Raw genomic sequence first — 20,262 nt, 5'->3', positions numbered from 1 at the left:
TCATCTTCTGAATCTTTCACACTGTTATCATCTTGCAATTCTATTATAGATTATAAATCAGTTTCTGTTAAAACATTCTTGTCAATGTTCACAAAACTTTCAACATTCACAGAATCATCTGCATCAATCTTCTCATTTGAGTTTGGATTTTATTATGATCGTTATAAAAAACAACTTTAAAAAAATGAGGGTATTGAGTAAATTTTCTCTAAATTTTAAAATTATGGAAGATAGGATTTTTTGTTTTCGTGAGAATTATTTAAAGAGTAGAATTTCGCACTTAAAAGACAGGTAAATTTCTACAAATCACGAATGTAATTTAACTGCAAAAATTATGACGGCAGAAAAATAGAACAGAATATATTTAGCCAATACTTACTGTAAAAAAAATTCCGATAATTTATTAATATATATATAAATTATTAACTAAACAAGAAGTTATTAATATTTAAAGGAATTATTAGTTAAATAAGATATTAATATTTAATCAAAAAAGTTTTTTTCGCCTTACTCAGGTTCTAATCCTACTTGTTGATAGATGAGGTAGATGAAAGATAGTTTTCTATCCGCATTACGCAGGTTCCAACATATAGAGGGCCTTTTATACAAGAAATCTTAAGATAATACTGCAAAATTTTGATATTTCCAGCTGGTACAGGTTTCCGCCCTATATAGTTTCTGGCTTATACAGGTTTTACTGTACTATATTGATAGCTATCCATTCTGTACCTGTTTGTCTTACAGTAATTAATGTATACTTATTACTACTGTATTAATAACTATCTATCACATACATTTTTCTCTTAGGTTATAGACAAATAATTACTAATACTGTATTAACAACTATCTTTCTCCACCTGTTTCTCCCAAGGTACAGGCACTAAGGTATAGATCATGTGAGATCCAGCTATGAGAAGTTTCCCTTCAAAGTTATCCATACATCTGCCTCCTCTGAAGAACAGTCTTTGTTTGGGAAGCTGATCCAGGATACTAACATACAGATTTTATAATATGTATTAATAACTTTCACCAACAAGATAAATTATGCAACATTCTTTACTTAAATATTCTACTAACAATATGTAAATGGTAAACATCACTATGTGTCTCACTTTCTTATTGAAAGAATATTCTGCATAATGTTATGTGTCTCACTTTCTTGTTGGTAAGATGTTTTACATGACATTATGTAAACATCACTATGCTGGATGCCACACTTGGTAAAATATTCAACATAATATTATGAAAACATTATTTGGCTAAGTTTCATGCTTATTAGTAAAATATTCAACATAGTGTTATGTAAACAATACTTGGCTAAGTGTCACACTTACTGGTAAAATATTCAATATAGCATCATGTAAATACTGCTTGGCTAAGTGTCACATTTATTGGCAAAATATTTAATAAAGCATTGTATAAATATTACTTGGCTAAGTGTCACACTTACTGGTAAAATATTCAACAGTATTATATAAACATTACTTGGCTAAGTGTCACACTTATTAGTAAAGTATTCAACATGGTATTTTATAAACATTACTTGGCTAAGTGACATACTTATTAGTAAAATATTCAACATAGTATTATGTAAATGGTACTTGGCTAGGTGTCACACTAATTGGTAAAATGTTCAATATAACATCACATAAATGTCACTTGGCTGCATGTAACACTTCCTTAATGGCAAAATATTCTACATAACATTATGTAAGCACCACATTACTACAATGTCACATTTATCTTAATCATAAAGTACATGTAGGTTTGACATTTTACTTTAGGTTCTGAAAATTTAAATGCCTTACCTATATACAGTTAGGTGCTGGGTTCCCAAACAAAGAATATAAGGATGTGTATATGCTGCTGCTACTACAGAACTGTCCCATGGTAGAGGAGGTCTTTCTGATATGCCAGCCACTGTAACAAACATTCCTAGACCACTAGGGCCACTTAGAAGAAATTCTTCCTGTACAAATACAAGCAAACCCTGATCCAAACTACATTCATTGGCAAGTACACTGTGTAACACAGATGTTTAATTTAACAAGCAGACATTGAACTAAACTAGTTAACTAGTTACCTTCACTGACAAATACTATGTAACACAGATGTTTAATTTAACAAGCAGACATTGATCCAAACTACATTCATTGAAAAATACTGTGTGACAAGAAGTTTAACTTAAGTATTAATTTAATTTAAAATATCTGAAGATAAAGCACAAGTTAAGTTTGTAGCTTAAATTAGTTTATTGTAGACCACACGCCATGTCATCCACAGGTAACATGGTAAACAGATTACAGCAACACTATTTTGTTTATATATATTGCCAATTTGAAGCACACCTTCTCTAGTGTAATCAATATATAGTGAGTTTTTAAAAAACAACAACAGGGATTTCTGTACTTTAACCAGAGATATCATAACTCAAGAACCACATCAAAAGCATGAAACTATTATTACAGATACTACATCAAGGCACAAGTTGTTTGTACTAATAACAGAAATTTGAAGTTACTGAAATATGATTTATATTGAAAAAACATTTAAAACTTTTATCATAAACTTCAAACATCTTCAATTATAACAGAAGCTAGTTGATTTCACAAGTATTTTTATGTTCTACATTAACAATGAGTTAAAAATCACAGTTGCTTCTTACCCTCGTGATTCGTTTTACAAGTGGTGTTGTTAAGTCACTCTCATATGGGAAAAGGTGCTGGCTGAAACTGTTCCAACAGTCAGCTATCACATACTGAGAACTGAGAGCTGCACACACGTACTGACCATCCATTGCCTTGAAACACAAATCAAGCAGTTCTTTAATACAGATCACCAGTTTTGTAGATAACATAAGGAAGTGCAAATGAAAAGCGGTTGTTTGACTCTCTGAACATGGAGTTGATCTATATGATTAACCACGTCACCTTTTTGTACTCATTTATTCTTTGTATATATAATCACAAAATTTGGCAGTATATCACATAAAATTATAAGAAATATATTGATAATTATATTTTTTGGTAAAGTATTTTTAATAAAATAAAGATTTGTCTATGAATATATTAAGTATTTTTTTAATAGTCATTGTGCTATTAATATTTTCATTTTAAGACTAAAAATACTTTTCTGTATTTCGAAACTCTCAAGTTTCCTTTGTGTAATCTCTAAGTCTTCCCAAATACATTTCAAACATTTTTTCTCAGTAAAACTTGATAATGTATATGCTATTTTCTCTAACCTAACCCAAACTGGATTGGTCAATCACCAAAAAAAAAATCTAAATAAGTTTAAGTTACCATTTTTTCTTTCTTTACTGACTTCATATTGTAGTATGAAACCATATTATTTTATCCCTATTAGCTCTAAGTTTGTAACAGTATACATCTGTTTATAATTAAACTTCATTTTATTTCACTTTGAACCAAGACTAACTACTGTCTGTGCACTTAAATATTGTGTAAATTACTTGCAAAACATGCAGCTCATGTTAGGTTATCATTACATTAACCACGAAATACTACAACCAGTACAAGCATCTCATGTGTACGCCTCGTGAAACATTTTATTATTACTACTTTACTTAATCTAATCTTAAATAACATAATAATATCCTCATTTTTACATAAGTTGCTTTTATAATTATATGTAAAGAATAAACATGATAAACAAGAAATATAATAATTATCAAAGCTTTTTTTAGCTCTCAGTTGTCAAAGAGAGTTGATCCTAATTTTTTATACTGCTCATAGTATTGCAATTAATTTTTATTTAATTAAATAATGCTTCAAACAAAACAGATTAATAAGTAGAAAACTTCCTTACTTCTCAAAACTTTCTGGTTTTCTAACTCTGTAACAAGAGTTGATACAAATTCATTAAAGCTAGTCATTAATTTTTATTTAATTAAATGATGCTGATCAAACAATACAAGATTCAGTTGTTCAGGACATTATATAACATATCATTTGATAGATGAAAAGTTTGAGTTAGTATTGGTTATTAATACATACTTTATTGTAAGAGTGAATGCAAATTCAAACAATGTGAACAGTTTGAGTTCTATTGGTTTAAGTAATACATACTTCAGTGTAAGAGTGAATGATTAACAAATTATAAACGAGATGTGAAAAGTTTGAGTTCCTATTGGTTATAAGTAATACATACTTCATTGTAAGAGTGAATGATTAACAAATTATAAACGAGATGTGAAAAGCTTGAGTTCCTATTGGTTATAAGTAATACATATTCATTAAGATGAATACAAATTGTAAACTTCCTTAAAGCTTGAAAACTTTCTGGTTTTCTAACTCATTGTAACAAGAATGATACAAATTTCATGTGAAAAGCTTGAGTTCTATTGGTTATAAGTAATACATACTTCAGTGTAAGAGTGAATGATTAACAAATTATAAACAGAAATGTAATGCTTGAGTTCCTATTGGTTATAAGTAATACATACTTCATTGTAAGAGTGAATGATTAACAAATTATAAACGAGATGTGAAAAGCTTGAGTTCCTATTGGTTATAAGTAATACATACTTCATTGTAAGAGTGAATGATTAACAAATTATAAACGAGATGTGAAAAGCTTGAGTTCCTATTGGTTATAAGTAATACATACTTCATTGTAAGAGTGAATGATTAACAAATTATAAACGAGATGTGAAAAGCTTGAGTTCCTATTGGTTATAAGTAATACATACTTCATTGTAAGAGTGAATGATTAACAAATTATAAACGAGATGTGAAAAGCTTGAGTTCCTATTGGTTATAAGTAATACATACTTCATTGTAAGAGTGAATGATTAACAAATTATAAACGAGATGTGAAAAGCTTGAGTTCCTATTGGTTATAAGTAATACATACTTCATTGTAAGAGTGAATGATTAACAAATTATAAACGAGATGTGAAAAGCTTGAGTTCCTATTGGTTATAAGTAATACATACTTCATTGTAAGAGTGAATGATTAACAAATTATAAACGAGATGTGAAAAGCTTGAGTTCCTATTGGTTATAAGTAATACATACTTCATTGTAAGAGTGAATGATTAACAAATTATAAACGAGATGTGAAAAGCTTGAGTTCCTATTGGTTATAAGTAATACATACTTCATTGTAAGAGTGAATGATTAACAAATTATAAACGAGATGTGAAAAGCTTGAGTTCCTATTGGTTATAAGTAATACATACTTCAGTGTAAGAGTGAATGATTAACAAATTGTAAACGAGAAGATGTGAAAAGCTTGAATTCCTATTGGTTATAAGTAATACATACTTCAGTGTAAGAGTGAATGATTAACAAATTATAAACGAGATGTGAAAAGCTTGAATTCCTATTGGTTATAAGTAATACACACTTCATTGTAAGAGTGAATGATTAACAAATTATAAACGAGATGTGAAAAGCTTGAGTTCCTATTGGTTATAAGTAATACATACTTCATTGTAAGAGTGAATGATTAAGAAATTGTAAACAAGAAGATGTGACAGGTATGTGTAGCATGAGGGGTCCAATTTTTTATTTAATAGCTCTGTAACCATAAAAGTTGAAGACAATAATAAATGTGTTTTATCTGACCAATGACAATTTTAGATACAGTAATTTATGTTTAATTTCACACTCTTTCAAGGGGTTGTGGGGAAATTAGGGATGATGACGTGTTAAGAGAACGTGTCATGTGTCACACTAGGCAAAATTTAAGATTTAAAAAAAAATATTGCCTCATGAAATTAATACTTTAAAACTTATATATATTATTAAAATATGAATTACTAGCTAAGATTTCATGCTATTCTTTGTAGTATAACATAAACAAAAATAGTTTAATAAAGGTTTGAATATCAGACACTAAAACTTTATGCTACGTGTAGTAAAAAATACCTGGGTTGGTAGGGTTAATACAAATCACTGGTTTAGTAGTTAACAGAAGGAAGAAGTGTGAAACAAAAACAAGAAGTTCTTCAATATAGTTCAATGGTTTAGTAGTTAACCCTTTCACAACAGGTCAGGATTCAAAGGCCATGTTATTGTGTTTGTTGACTTGCATTCAAAACTCTATTGAACTACTATTTTATAAATTTATGTTGATAAGTTTGGAATAAAATTGTAGATTATAATTTAAACTTTAATTATTCATACGAGTTAATTTCTTTATTTAAAAGTAAATATCAAAAGAACTCAAATATAGATTTTAGTGAGTCACATGGCATGTTGAATGCAGTGCTGTTTAAAATAAGGTTTGTGATGTCAAAATACTAAGTCTATAATTTTGTATAAATTAGAAACTAAAATTACTAATATTGACAAGCTATAATACGAAATAAATACCTTATATCTTTTTATTTTACTGAGATATGACTTATGTACTGAATCAAACATGGTGGCCGCATTCAACGCTTTCCATTTTTTTGAAATATTTCCTCACATACACTTACTACAGTACATGACGTGAATAACCAATCAACATATTAGAACATCCCCAAATAGAAGTTTTAGCACCATTTTAATCTTTGAAAAGGCTTACATGTTTTTTGATCCAAGTTTTTAAGGAGGTAGGTTGTGTCTTTAGTCTGCTCGAAGTTTCATATTTTACAAAATATTAAAAAAACCTTAGTTACTAAGCTTAATAAATTATAATGGAATTTATGGTATCAGTGTAGTTATTCATGATTTTTTTATTATTATTCAACTGTATATTTAAAACCTAAATAAAAAATTGTTTGATATCCTCTGTGTGCAAAATTTTAAAAGGCTTAGCAACCTATGTCTAGCAACAACCGAGTAAAAAGGTCATAGTGAGAAGAAATAATTGCTTGCTTTACCTTCTTGATTTATTTTAAGAAAAATAAGTTTAATAACTTATTTGTAAATAGTAATAATCTATATATATTGTACTATAATGGAACTCTTGCTTGAATGACACTGGAAGAACATTTTTATTACACAATGGCCAACCCCCAACTTCATGAACTTTATCCTGTGTGCATGTAGATTTGCAATAGGGGTCACAATTTTCCCATTTTACCTCTGTTTCTTGTCATGGAGATTTTTATTTTTCTCCATTCTCCGGATTCAGATATGACTTCATGAATACATCACAAGCAGATGTAATGCACTGGTGCCATCTATATAAATATAATAGTAGTGTCTGTTGTACGTACATGAGAATACTTCACAGGGTATGGATGGATCTTCACCAAAATGGGTATAGAGGTTTATTAGGTCCATGGGGAAATACACACAAATTTTCAATGTTGCAGGTTTTTTGTTTTTTTCAATACTACACCCATGTTGAGAGATCTTCACCAAATTTGGCATGAAGGTGTATTGGGTTCATGAGGAGATACATTCAAATTTACAATTTCATATTTTGTTTTGCTGTTTTAATGGGTGTTTTGTTTGTTTCTTTTTAATTATATATAAAAGAAACAACTTTTCATGTTCTAAAATATTCTTTCATTAATCACGAATTTACGTAATTTACGTCTAGGGTACAGGTGCCCCAACTAGCATATATAATGTATAATAATTGAAATGTGACTGTATATTGCAAAATACTAGTCCACTAAAAACACAGCAAAGACAGGGAAGATAAAAGGTCAGTTTTATATTATTGGATACATGACATGAGTGCATGTGCACCATGTCAATGCAAGCTATGTAGACATGACTTGAAGGAGAGTATAATAATAAATATGTTCATGTGTAGCATTACGAGACTTAGCTACTTAAGACTAAACATTCGTATTTTTGTGTTATAATATGTAGTGTCATTCTGGTAAGAAAAAAACCATAATTTATATTTATTTCCTAATTTTTTTATGATGGTTACAAGGTTGGTCAATTGACAGATCCCACATAATTAGGGTATAGAAAATAACATGAATTATAAAGTATTACTGAAAATAAATATTTGAAATGTAATTAGGAGATTTTAGAGATTCAGCAAATAACATTTGAGATTTTTAGAACAAAGAATAGTTTTTTTAATTAAACACATCACTTGCATTGACTAGTAACAAAACAGACAATTTTAACAAACAAATCTTTAGTTAGAATAACTCAATAGAAAATCTGATTTTTTTTATTCAAAATACTTGTAATTTTTACTAAAATCTACAAAATTTTGTGAAGATACACAAGGTGCATCAAAATTTATAATGCAAATACTTAATGTGTGCAAGTGTGTAGACAAACTTGAATATATTATGCTGAACTTGTTGCAAAAGGGGTTAACAGAAGGAAGTGTGAACAAAAATTACCAGTTCTTTAATACAAATCACTGATTTTAGTAGTTAACATAAGGAAGAAGTTTGAAACAAAAATTACCAGTTCTTTGATACAAATCACTGATTTTAGTAGTTAACATAAGGAAGAAGTGTGAAACAAAAATTACCAGTTCTTTGATACAAATCACTGATTTTAGTAGTTAACATAAGGAAGAAGTTTGAAACAAAAATTACCAGTTCTTTGATACAAATCACTGATTTTAGTAGTTAACATAAGGAAGAAGTGTGAAACAAAAATTACCAGTTCTTTGATACAAATCACTGATTTTAGTAGTTAACATAAGGAAGAAGTGTGAAACAAAAGTAAACAGTTCACTGGTTAAGTAGTTAACAGAAGAAAGAAGTGTGAAACAAAAGTAAACTGCACTGGTTAAGTAGTTAACAGAAGGAAGGAGTGTGAAACAAAAGTAAACAGTTCACTGGTTTAGTAGTTAACAGAAGGAAGGAGTGTGAAACAAAAGTAAACTGCACTAGTTTAGTAGTTAACATAAGGAAGAAGTGTGAAACAAAAGTAAACAGTTCACTGGTTAAGTAGTTAACAGGAGAAAGGAGTGTGAAACAAAAGTAAACAGTTCACTTGTTTAGTAATTAACAGAAGAAAGAAGTGTGAAACAAAAGTAAACTGCACTGGTTAAGTAGTTAACAGAAGGAAGGAGTGTGAAACAAAAGTAAACAGTTCACTGGTTTAGTAGTTAACAGAAGGAAGGAGTGTGAAACAAAAGTAAACTGCACTAGTTTAGTAGTTAACATAAGGAAGAAGTGTGAAACAAAAGTAAACAGTTCACTGGTTAAGTAGTTAACAGAAGGAAGGAGTGTGAAACAAAAGTAAACAGTTCACTGGTTTAGTAGTTAACAGGAGAAAGGAGTGTGAAACAAAAGTAAACAGTTCACTGGTTTAGTAGTTAACAGAAGGAAGAAGTGTGAAACAAAAGTAAACAGTTCACTGGTTTAGTAGTTAACAAAAGGAAGAAGTGTGAAACAAAACATATTTAATACTGACAATGGCTATGGATGATGGAAACTAGACATACTGGTAGCCACTAATGTTTTAATAAAGCATTAATAGCATCACTTTCAACAAAGGTTTCTAAAATAAAAATATAACATAAAGAGCAATTTGTTTTACACACTTAAATTGGCTTAACCAAATTTAGTTGGATATTTGACAAAAGAGTGAATATAAAAATGTTCATAACTAAAAATAGAAGTTACACTTTGTTAATGAGGCAGAATGATTATTGACCAAACTTACTATAGTTAATGCTGTTTCAGGTAAGGTAACATCTTTAATGTGGGACAGTTTGTCTTCGGTCAAGCTATACAACTGAAGTTGTCGTTTTCTAGCAACACAAAGCTGAAAACATGTGAAACATTTTGAAAACGAAAACTGCGTATCAAACAACTAAAACAAAGTTTTCATTCATTTAACCCCATGAAATTATAACTGTATGATTAAAAGTACTTTTTAACATTAGTAACATGAAACATACAAAAAGTAACCAGTATATTTTTAAGATTATAAACTGAGCTCAATAGCTGTCTAAAGTTGTTAGCTTGAAATCATTTATTTATCTGTACAAAATTTCAGGACTGCAAAAATTCACACATAACCTTAAGTGTGATAGCTTGAAACAAAATTAGAGATGCAACAAATTTGGTTTTAATATTCAAAATAATTTTTAATTAACTTTATATTATGAAGATTATTAGTTATGCTGGCTGAGTAGCAAAGATTTAGGAATGATCTATATTTCCTAAACTGATTGAACATCTAAGATATTATTGGGATTATATACAAAAATATTGTTTGACAAATCAATCTAACTACTCTAGGTTTTGCTTTTCTCATGCTTTATGGCATTAAGTACAGAATGTTGTAAGAACTGGCTTCATCACTTGATAAACTTTGTTTTAATTATGGTTCTTTCATATACAGTTAGCTTTCTTTTAATGAAAAGTTTTGTAATAACAACAAAAATTCATCTTCTTAAAAATCCCAGGTTTAATCAGAAAAAGTTTTGTGAAATTAAAAAATCATTTTCAAACTTACTTCAATAACAAAGGGATTGTTGCCACCAGGGTTCTCATTTAAGCAAAAACAAGACACTGATTTAACTTTTGATGGATAGTTCTGAGGCTGTTACAAAAAAATGAACAGTTAATGTAACTCATTGACCTGTAGCATTTTAAATCTGTTTGAAAGTACATTCTTACTCATGAGCTGTGGTAAAATATAGTACAATAAACACTTAAATAATTTTTCTGTAATAAATGGTATGTTACAAAAATAAGTTCTGTATGTTTGATCAAAAGGAATTTTCACAAGAGTACCTATTAGTGTGTAAGACTATAAAACTTGTTTTGAATTTTACAATCTACTAACACTATATATATATATATATATATATATATATATACCTTTAGGGTCACGGGTGGGGTCAAAGCGCACATCATGGCCTTTTAAAAAGTTACATTCAAAATGTAATTAAACAGCTTTACTATCAATGTACATCAGTAAACGTGATATAAAAATAACTTTATAATTAAAGTTTTAATACACATTTAAATTTCTTAATTTCAAAGGGAAATAATTAAACAAATTCTCAGTTTTCACTTCTCTGTATCACAGGATATTCATTTACTTTAAATTACCCATTATATATTTCATTTCAACCCCTATACAAGTTTGGCAGAAATTACAGTTATAGTATAAAACTACTAAGCCATAACGTAGCCTTATAGTCTCCAAGCCTTTTTCTTTACCAAGATATACAAAAGAATTTCAAACCTACACATTAAATTTCTCCTATCACATTCTATATTTCACAAAATGTTGGTAACCTCTCCAATACTTGTTACTGGATTACTTACAACCAACAGAAAAAAAAAAAGATTCAAATTTATTGAATTATTTTTATGGCCAGTTCATTTAGCTAACAGATCTTGAATATTAAACCTTGCTTTCTGCATTTTCTATTGGGAAGTTTGCTTTGACCAGCTAATGAAATTTTTGTAACCTATTCATAGCTCAGTTAGAAAGTCAGTTAAATTATAGTAGTTCTAATACATGTTTTTTGTACACAATAACACTTTGTATTCTAGGTTATAAATTTGAAAAAAACAAAACAAAACAGAACTTCCTTAACAGTAAGTAGTAGGAGCACCGACAAATGAGTGCCAACTTATTGGGTAAGATAAAAAAAAAAAAATAATTACATCCACACACTCATATTATATTGCAAGGCATGACTAAGTAATCAAGTCAATACTGTATGCTGATAATTTGCTCTTTTGCTTACATAAAGGTATCCCATTGAGATATATAATTTTTGGCATATTCTGAAAGAAACTATTTAAGTGCAGCTGTGTTTAAGCCACATTTTAAAAGAATATTATTTTTATTCTATACATAAGTAGTATGTAATTGTCTGTTATGATACACAGTCACTCTAGAAAGACAAAAAAAGATAACTTAGATATATTTTATATTCTTCAACTTTTCAGTTTTCAGAGCTTAACTCACACTGACAAGTAAAAATACTTGACTGAAAATTGTGATTTTTTTTTGTATGCAGTAAATTTTTCACATCTACTAAAAGCTTGTCAAATTCTGAAGATGTATATACTAAATTCAAAATTATAGTAGGTACAGGGTCAATTTAATGGAGACTGACCCCATGGACATAAGAATACACAGAGGTTGAGTACACTATATTAAAATTATTTTGGAACCTTACTACATTTATCTCACTATCATACACATTGACAATAGACTTGTAATAAAGTTTCCATTGCAAAAGGCTTAGATGTAAGGCTGTCACATTCACAGCAAACCATCCCTCTCCAATAGCTTTCCATATACCACCTTGTGTACAAGGGTGGGGATTCCAAAGCTGTTTTTTTGAGATATCTGTTATCACAGAACTCCATAGGTGGTGCTTCCTATGGCTTGACTGGTTTTGTTCACATAAGGAATAGTGTGAATACCAGTTTCACTCTTCAGCTTTTTGAGAAAATGCAACATTTAAATGGATATATCATGAAACCAGCTGATGTAGATGTGACTTGAGCTGCTTTTCCAGATAGATTCTTCATTATTTTTCCATACTACCACCTACAATATGTTGGCAATGTTTGCCACTGATCTTTGTGTTTGTGGATTCTTAGTTGTTAGAAAATGCTGCATTCTGCTTAGAAAGGTTGGGGTGCCAATTACTGCGGGTTTCTTTCTCCATGATCCTGGTGCCTCAGGCTGATTCATATTCCTTTGTTTTCCAATGTTAAGTATGAGGGATATTTCCATCTTGAAATATCTAAGTTTCTAATTTGATAACATATTTATGACTTTGATGTATCAATATTTTGAATCTGAAAGGGCTGTTAGAAACCCTTCCAAAAAAGGCCCTATGAAATATCAAATATTGTCAAACATTCCACTGCAACTTAATATTGATTGTAGCTGTAATATGACTCACTGATTTGTATATTCAAAACTGCTTTAATATAAAGTACTCAACTCTCAGTAGTTTTGGTTAAGCCTTACATTAGTAAACTAACATGGAATGAATTTTACCATCTCCTCTAAGACTGTCATGTTAATTTTGATTCACATTAGTGTTTTCAGTCAGATTATACTGGATCACCAATATTACTAAGTTTGGAACAAAAAGTTATGATTTACATGGATCTTAAGTTTCATAAAAGAACTGATAATCATTACCTAACTAAACATTTCATTCTTACCTCTAGATCTGGCATGTCTGTGAACACCAGGTTGCCATCACATAAACAAATCACCCTATCCAATGCTGAACAAGCTTTTATCTGAACTACTGGTTTTTTCTGTAAACATATTTACACAGCTTTATTTGGTTGAAGAGATAAAATATTTGGCAATACTATATATTTGCAAATACTTCATGAAACAGAACGTTAAACACTTAGTGAAACAATATCCAGTTTAAAAAAAAAAGCTACACAAGGGCTATCTGCACCAGCTGTCCCTAATTTAACAGTGTAAGAGTGTTAACTCTTGAGCTACTCTTTTACCAATGAATAGTGGGATTAACTATCACATTATAACACCGATCTGGCTGAAAGGGAGAGAATGTTTTGTGCAATGGGAAACTGTTAATGAAACACATCCAGGTAAATATACTAAAACACATGGTAAAGAGAAAGTTAAATCATTTACAGAAAAACATGATAAATTTCACAATTCATTTTAATTCCTTGTGTTCCAGTAAATCTTCTACAACTTAGGCTAACAACTTATGTAATCACACAGCCTGAAGATTTTTATACAATAATTACAAGTTTTAAAATCAAGATAAACTAAGTGGAAATAAATGACTGAGTTAACGAAGATATTCATAAAAATAATTCTAAGACCAAATGACCCATCTGTCATTGAGTGTTGTTACAACCTGAAACCATGTCATTACAGTTTAAATTATCAGTATATCTGAAAAATGTTTACAGATTTCAAAATACCAGTGACAGGACATATCTGTCAACCCACATCAGTGGTAAGACATGTTTATGTTCGATTTCAAAATACCAGTGACAGGACACATCTGTCAATCCACATCAGTGGTAAGACATGTTTATAGTACCGCCTCTTTCACCCAACTCTTAGATTCCCAGTCTTATGGAGTAAGAGGATTGATTTCCATTCTTATATTACACCCAGAGTTCAAAGTGTGAAGTGTGTTTTCGTAGTATTGTCCCTCATGCCCAATACTTTCAAATTCCCATCTCAATATGCCAACCACTTGGCTCATCAGTTACCTGACACATCTGTATAATTCTACTAGTAACCTGATCAGCTTCTGTATATCCATTCAGTTTTTCACTTAAGCAAAACATTTAAGAAAAATAAAAAGAATTTTTCATCATATAAGAAACCTTTTCTATTTTATAACCCACTATGGCTATAGAGAATGTAACTTACATATCCCAGGTATCTCTGTCGCAGTTTCGTGTAAGAAAATAAAGTTCTCCCCTCTCCATCGTGAACTTCTTCTAATGTATACTGAATAACAAAACTGTTGGGAAAAAATTTAATATTAAAAAAAATACATTTGTGATGAATCATAAATCTTGGCAATAATGAGTTATTAAAGTTTAGATTATCATGTTTAAAAAGATGCTAATAAGTGGTGATGGAAAATTTCAAAGTTTTAAAAGTTTAAGACTACTATTTTTAAAAATACTAATAAGTTGCAGTGGAACAAACCATAATAGTACGAATCATTTTTCTACAAGTTATCTAGCTTCAATCAAACATACTTTCATAGTTGTCTCAGCTGAAATTTCTAATGATTTTCATATATCAATTTTGTTAACTGGATTACAGAATGATAGACATATCTAACTAATAAACACAAACTATGAACAGTGTAATAATGTATACTCTAGCTGTAAACTTTGGTTATAAAAGTACAATTACAAAAGAGTTTTCAACCTAGAGTATACTAACTGTAACCTTTTACAGGGTATGTTAGGTGAGAGTATGAAAGGAAGGGCTTTCAACCCAGAGTCTACAAACACTGTTTTACAGGCTAGATTAGCTGAGGATAGGAAATTACGAGTTTTCAACCCAGAGTATTCTAATATAACATTTTACATGGTAAGTTAGGTGGACATGCCAAATTAAAAGTTTTCAATCTAAAGTTTACTAATGTAATATTTCACATGGTAGGTTAGGTGAACTTACCAAAAGAATTGTTTCACTCATCAGTCTTTGAAATAATGTTTTACTTGGTAGGTTTGGTTAAGTAGAAAAAAAAATAGTTTTCAACCCACAGTATACTAATATAATGTTTTACAGGGTAAGTTATGAGGGTCAGTCATGCAAGAGATTTTACCTTGCAGACTATTTTTAATATAAAGCTTTAGAGAGTAAAACGTGTGAAGGTGGGAAAGGAAAACGTTTTTGGTAGAGTGTCATCATGCTGTTCAGAAGTAATCTGGAATAATGAAAGAGATTAAACAGTACACTGGATGATCTGTGAGATCATATTTAAACCCACAGCAAGGATCTTAGTTTTCTGCCAGTTACTGCAGAAAGAATTGCATCAATAACTGCACTCTGAATTAAGTATTTGAATCATCTAATTAATATGCACTGTGAATTAGCTTACCATTTAGTTCAGTTACTCATCCACTATAAATACCTCAATAGATATAGTTTGCCATTTAGTTCAGTTTCTCATGTACTGTAAACACCTTGATAGAAACACTTTAACATTTAGTTCACAGTTGCTCCTTAAACAGCAAGGCATATACAAAAATAGTATAAACTAAGCCTACACAGACATACTTGGTGAACACTAATACTAAATAACTAGAATAGCTGTCCTCATTCAATTATCATGTATACACATTTTTAAGACAAACAGCCACACAGTTAAACTGTTTATATTTTTATCATTTCAAACTTGTCTATGTTTAGTTATGCTGCTTAAAACACAAGTCACAACTGTTTATATTTTTTACCATTTCAAACTTGTCTGTGTTTAGTTATTCCACCTAAAACACAAGTCACAACTGTGTTTATATATTTTTATCATTTCAAACTTGTCTGTGTTTAGTTATTCCACCTAAAACACAAATCACAACTGTTTATATTTTTTATCATTTCAAACTTGTCTGTGTTTAGTTATTCCACCTAAAACACAAGTCACAACTGTGTTTATATTTTTTATCATTTCAAATTGTCTGTGTTTAGTTATTCCACCTAAAACAGAAGTCACAACTGTGTTTATATTTTTTATCATTTCAAATTGTCTGTGTTTAGTTATTCCACCTAAAACACAAGACACAACTGTGTTTATATTTTTTACCATCTCAAACTTGTCTGTGTTTTGTTATTCCACCTAAAATACAAGACACAACTGTGTTTATATTTTTCATCATTTCAAATTGTCTGTGTTTAGTTATTCCACCTAAAACAGAAGTCACAACTGTGTTTTATATTTAAACAGAAGTCACAACTGTTTATATTTTTTACCATCTCAAACTTGTCTGTGTTTAGTTATTCCACCTAAAATACAAGACACAACTGTGTTTATATTTTTTATCATTTCAAATTGTCTGTGTTTAGTTATTCCACCTAAAACAGAAGTCACAACTGTGTTTATATTTTTTATCATTTCAAATTGTCTGTGTTTAGTTATTCCACCTAAAACACAAGACACAACTGTGTTTATATTTTTTACCATCTCAAACTTGTCTGTGTTTAGTTATTCCACCTAAAATACAAGACACAACTGTGTTTATATTTTTTATCATTTCAAATTGTCTGTGTTTAGTTATTCCACCTAAAACACAAGTCACAACTGTGTTTTATGTTCTCATTTACAAATAATGATTAATTAATTTTTTTTTTAAGGTAGAAATAAATATTTTTGAAGTTGGAAAGTATATAGTCTTGACTACATAAACTGTAGAAAGAAAAACTACATTACTCACCTGTCTCTTATACCTACATACAAGTACTTTCCACAACATTCCAAACATTCAATCTGAAAAGAAAAACAAAACACACCAATAATAATTATTTGAAAAAAAAATTCATCCAGGGAGAAAAACAAACAAAAAACAGAAAATAACCCATTCTCAACCTAAACGCTTATGTTTTCCTAACATGTAGCAAACATACTGAAATAACAGTAGTTGTAAAACTATTATTCTAGAGAACAAAAAAATATGTAATATGTTTACATTATAAATGTCACTGCTGAATTTCTATCAGTTTGTCTTTTTTTTATATGATTTATAGACAAAACTGGCAACTAGTGCAGTCACAATAATAGTTTCAAAAGAAACATGTCAGTGTACGAGATCCCCCTTCAAAATATATATAAAAATGAAACTCTTTATTCAACAATGTAAAATATGAACATCTAAGGAGAAAGTAAATATACTGATTTTACTTTTAGATGCTTCACTAAAAAATTAAGAAATTTGATAATGTGAACAATTATAGAAAACCTAAATCAAATTTTATAGATTTTATTAAACCAAATCTAGAAACTATTTAGCATACTTTCCTGAGTCTCATGGAATTTGGTTAAGTATGTTCAGTGTGAGAAAGAAAACAAATCATATCAAATCAGTGTTAGCCTTTCACAAACTCCACCCCACAAAAGATTAAGAAATTCGTCACTGCAACTAATATTACAACTCTCGGACACGTAGGCATTTTATGTTAACAATACTTAATAACTAATACTTGAAATTCTGAAAAGAAAATTTTGGATATGCTTCATACGTGAAAGGACTATTAATAATTTTATTCCACAAATAAGGTACAACTGAAATGCTATTCTATACTGTTTTTTGTAAATTAATAATACAGTATTAAGTAACAAGAGTTACTTGTACAGAGTAAAAAAACTGGGTTTCCAATGGCATAACAGAACTGGTATTGTATAAATGTCCTTATACACTGTTCTTACTGGAAGTTTATAGTGGGCAAGTTAAAAATAATGCTTTAATTCATTATCAGTCTAATACTAAATAACATAGAACACATCCCTAATAAATGATATGATTAACCAGCTAAAGCAGTCTAGCTCTCAAACTTATTAAGCTATAAATTAGGAATTTAAATAAAATTTGACTAAAAGTTATGATTTTTCAATACTGAAAATGTATTTCCAATATGTACTTCCTGCTACTCACAAGATTAGCTACTATTGCATAGTGCTGCCCTCTATATGCAAACTTTTTTTTTCATGCATGCCACAAGTCTACTGTTCTTCCCTGGTGGAATAAAATGATTCTAACACGCAAATCCTCCTGCATCACTTCTCCGCAAATTTGAGCATGACAAACTCACGAGGCTCCCTCTACATGCCTCTAACAAACTATCACTTGAAATTTTGGTAGAAAATGCAAAAACCAACTGAAAGTAAGTAGGAGGAGTGGGAAGTACATTTTCAATACAGGAAAATTATAACTCCTAATATAGTACTTCCCTCCTCTTAAAATATTACTTAGAAGCTTACATTGATTAGGTGAAGGGACTGATGCAAAGGAAAGACAGAAGCACCCTTTGAAAGCAAACAAAGGATACCTCTAGAAATGAGTATCAGATCCAAAGATCTGACAAGGGGAACCACACTATTTCTGACTACGTATACACTTCGCCCATCTGTAAAGCACGTATTAGATAAGAATGGCAAAAGAGAGGAATACATCCAAGAAGAATAGAACTGTGGTATGGTAGTAATCCAAACCCTGAAATATGCATGTAACCTAATCCCACGAAGTATGAGAGTGGGTAAATCAATGAATGTGACTTTTGGTGAAGAGTGACTAGGGTGCAACAGATTGTACTTGGTAAGTCAACTACATCCAAAACCTATGTCACTGGAAACTGACATCTGTGCAGTGAAATAATGAGAGTTGTACTGCCTTCACCTCAAGTTCAAGAGACCAGAAAGAATCTAGAATCACTCTGACTCCAGAACATGACATGCATTAGCTTTGATATGTGGATTCAAGAACCTGACATCCAATATTGAAAAGATGTCTATATAATAGAAGTCAACTCTTCCAATGGCAAAACTGACCAGAACCAATCTAAAAGGCAATAACATCCTTGGAATAGGATACACAGTGGATAGCAGAAAGTGATCCACAAAACAAGGGAATAATCAAGGGAGGAATACAAACAATCCTAAACACATGTGAGGACTTATGTTGATTAGTTCCACTCTAAATTCAAAACTCAGCCACAGGGTACTGACATCTATGCAGAGGTAAGTGATGACTCCCAATTAGAGAGGTGAACGGCAGTTTGATGTTTCACTCCTTTCTGATTGTATAATGCATAGTGAAGGATATCACATCTACACCCACATAACTACACTTCCCTACTCTGCACTGAACGGTTATAGTCATCTTGTGTGGAACCCATTCAGGAGGATGTCTCCAAGACTGACCACTCCAGTGACTTGGAACTGAAAAGTGGTAAGGACTCTCACACTTCAATAGAAGAAAGGAAATTGAAAATACAGTGAAGAGCCCAGGGGAACATCATCACCTGAGACAATGCAATAGGTGACCACAAAACCCTATTCTGGGAAACAGACCATACAGATTTATTCAATACAAGGAATGGCAATGATGAGCAGTCATCTACTTCTGCCTTACCCCAAGCACAGTCCATGGGTGGTATGGTCCAAAACAGACAAGTTTATGAAGGAATTACATTGTGAGGTTATTCATGTACAAGTAATCTTATGAAACATCCCATCTCAATGGTTAGAAATATGAAGTCATGGAAGTTAAAACATGAGTCAACATGGCTACAGAGTGCAGATTACTAAATAAATAATAACTGGTCAGGCACCACTCACCACAGAGTGGGAGCCACACAAAGAATGTTTGAAAATAGACCTTCCCAGTCAAAATTACACAGAAGCTTGAAGAACGGCAACAAGTGGAGGATGAAAACGTGAAAAGAAAAAAAAATTATATGGTGTAAATAATAGAAGATGAATGTATTAGGTGAAGTCCACATGCCCATTTGTAGGATTTTCTCCAATGTCTAACAACGATGAGATGAGGTATTGAATCTGATGAGAAGACACCCTGAACAAATTCTAGTGGGAAGATGAAAAGGAGGAATATGCCAATTTAATTAAATGTTGAACCCAAATGGTGAGGGTAGAAAGGGACAAAGGAAGACTGACAAGTGATAAATAGTGAGGAATGGATACCACATAAGGAAACTGTTTGGGCAATTTAGCAAAAAATGGTACAAACTGTACATAGGAGTCTATCTAGGTTGGAATGAGGGTAGAGATAAGAAGAAATAGAAGGAAAAGAAACAGGGGAAAAGAAGGAGTTACCTTCCCCAGCCACTGATGTCATTGGGAGAAAAGAACAATCCAGATAAAGGAGAACACAGGAGCATACATGAAACATCAGTGACAAACAAATCA

The 20,262-nt window shown here is 30.6% G+C and overlaps 1 protein-coding gene and 1 long non-coding RNA gene across 4 annotated transcripts in view; one reads left to right on the top strand and one right to left on the bottom strand.

Annotated features, from left to right (window-relative positions):
• LOC143248739 (uncharacterized) overlaps nt 1-1,422 on the top strand; it is a 28,035-nt gene extending 26,613 nt beyond the window's left edge. Inside the window, exon 5 of the long non-coding RNA XR_013027163.1 lies at nt 872-1,422. This is a non-coding gene — a long non-coding RNA (uncharacterized LOC143248739). The remainder of the gene's footprint in view (nt 1-871) is intronic.
• LOC143248738 (transforming growth factor-beta receptor-associated protein 1-like) overlaps nt 1-20,262 on the bottom strand; it is a 65,534-nt gene that overhangs the window by 31,929 nt on the left and 13,343 nt on the right. For all 3 annotated transcript variants that reach the window (XM_076497413.1, XM_076497411.1, XM_076497414.1), the window contains exons 3-10: nt 16,778-16,830; nt 14,256-14,349; nt 13,046-13,144; nt 10,353-10,439; nt 9,555-9,656; nt 2,666-2,800; nt 1,809-1,969; nt 858-990 (exon numbers count right to left, since the gene is read on the bottom strand). In XM_076497413.1, coding sequence (XP_076353528.1) covers nt 858-990; nt 1,809-1,969; nt 2,666-2,800; nt 9,555-9,656; nt 10,353-10,439; nt 13,046-13,144; nt 14,256-14,349; nt 16,778-16,830 — 864 coding nt within the window. The remainder of the gene's footprint in view (nt 1-857; nt 991-1,808; nt 1,970-2,665; nt 2,801-9,554; nt 9,657-10,352; nt 10,440-13,045; nt 13,145-14,255; nt 14,350-16,777; nt 16,831-20,262) is intronic.

Source organism: Tachypleus tridentatus, chromosome 4 (genome assembly GCF_004210375.1).
Source record: "Tachypleus tridentatus isolate NWPU-2018 chromosome 4, ASM421037v1, whole genome shotgun sequence".
NCBI classification, from domain to species: Eukaryota; Metazoa; Arthropoda; class Merostomata; order Xiphosura; family Limulidae; genus Tachypleus; species Tachypleus tridentatus.
This window is presented reverse-complemented; position numbering and strand designations above follow the sequence as displayed.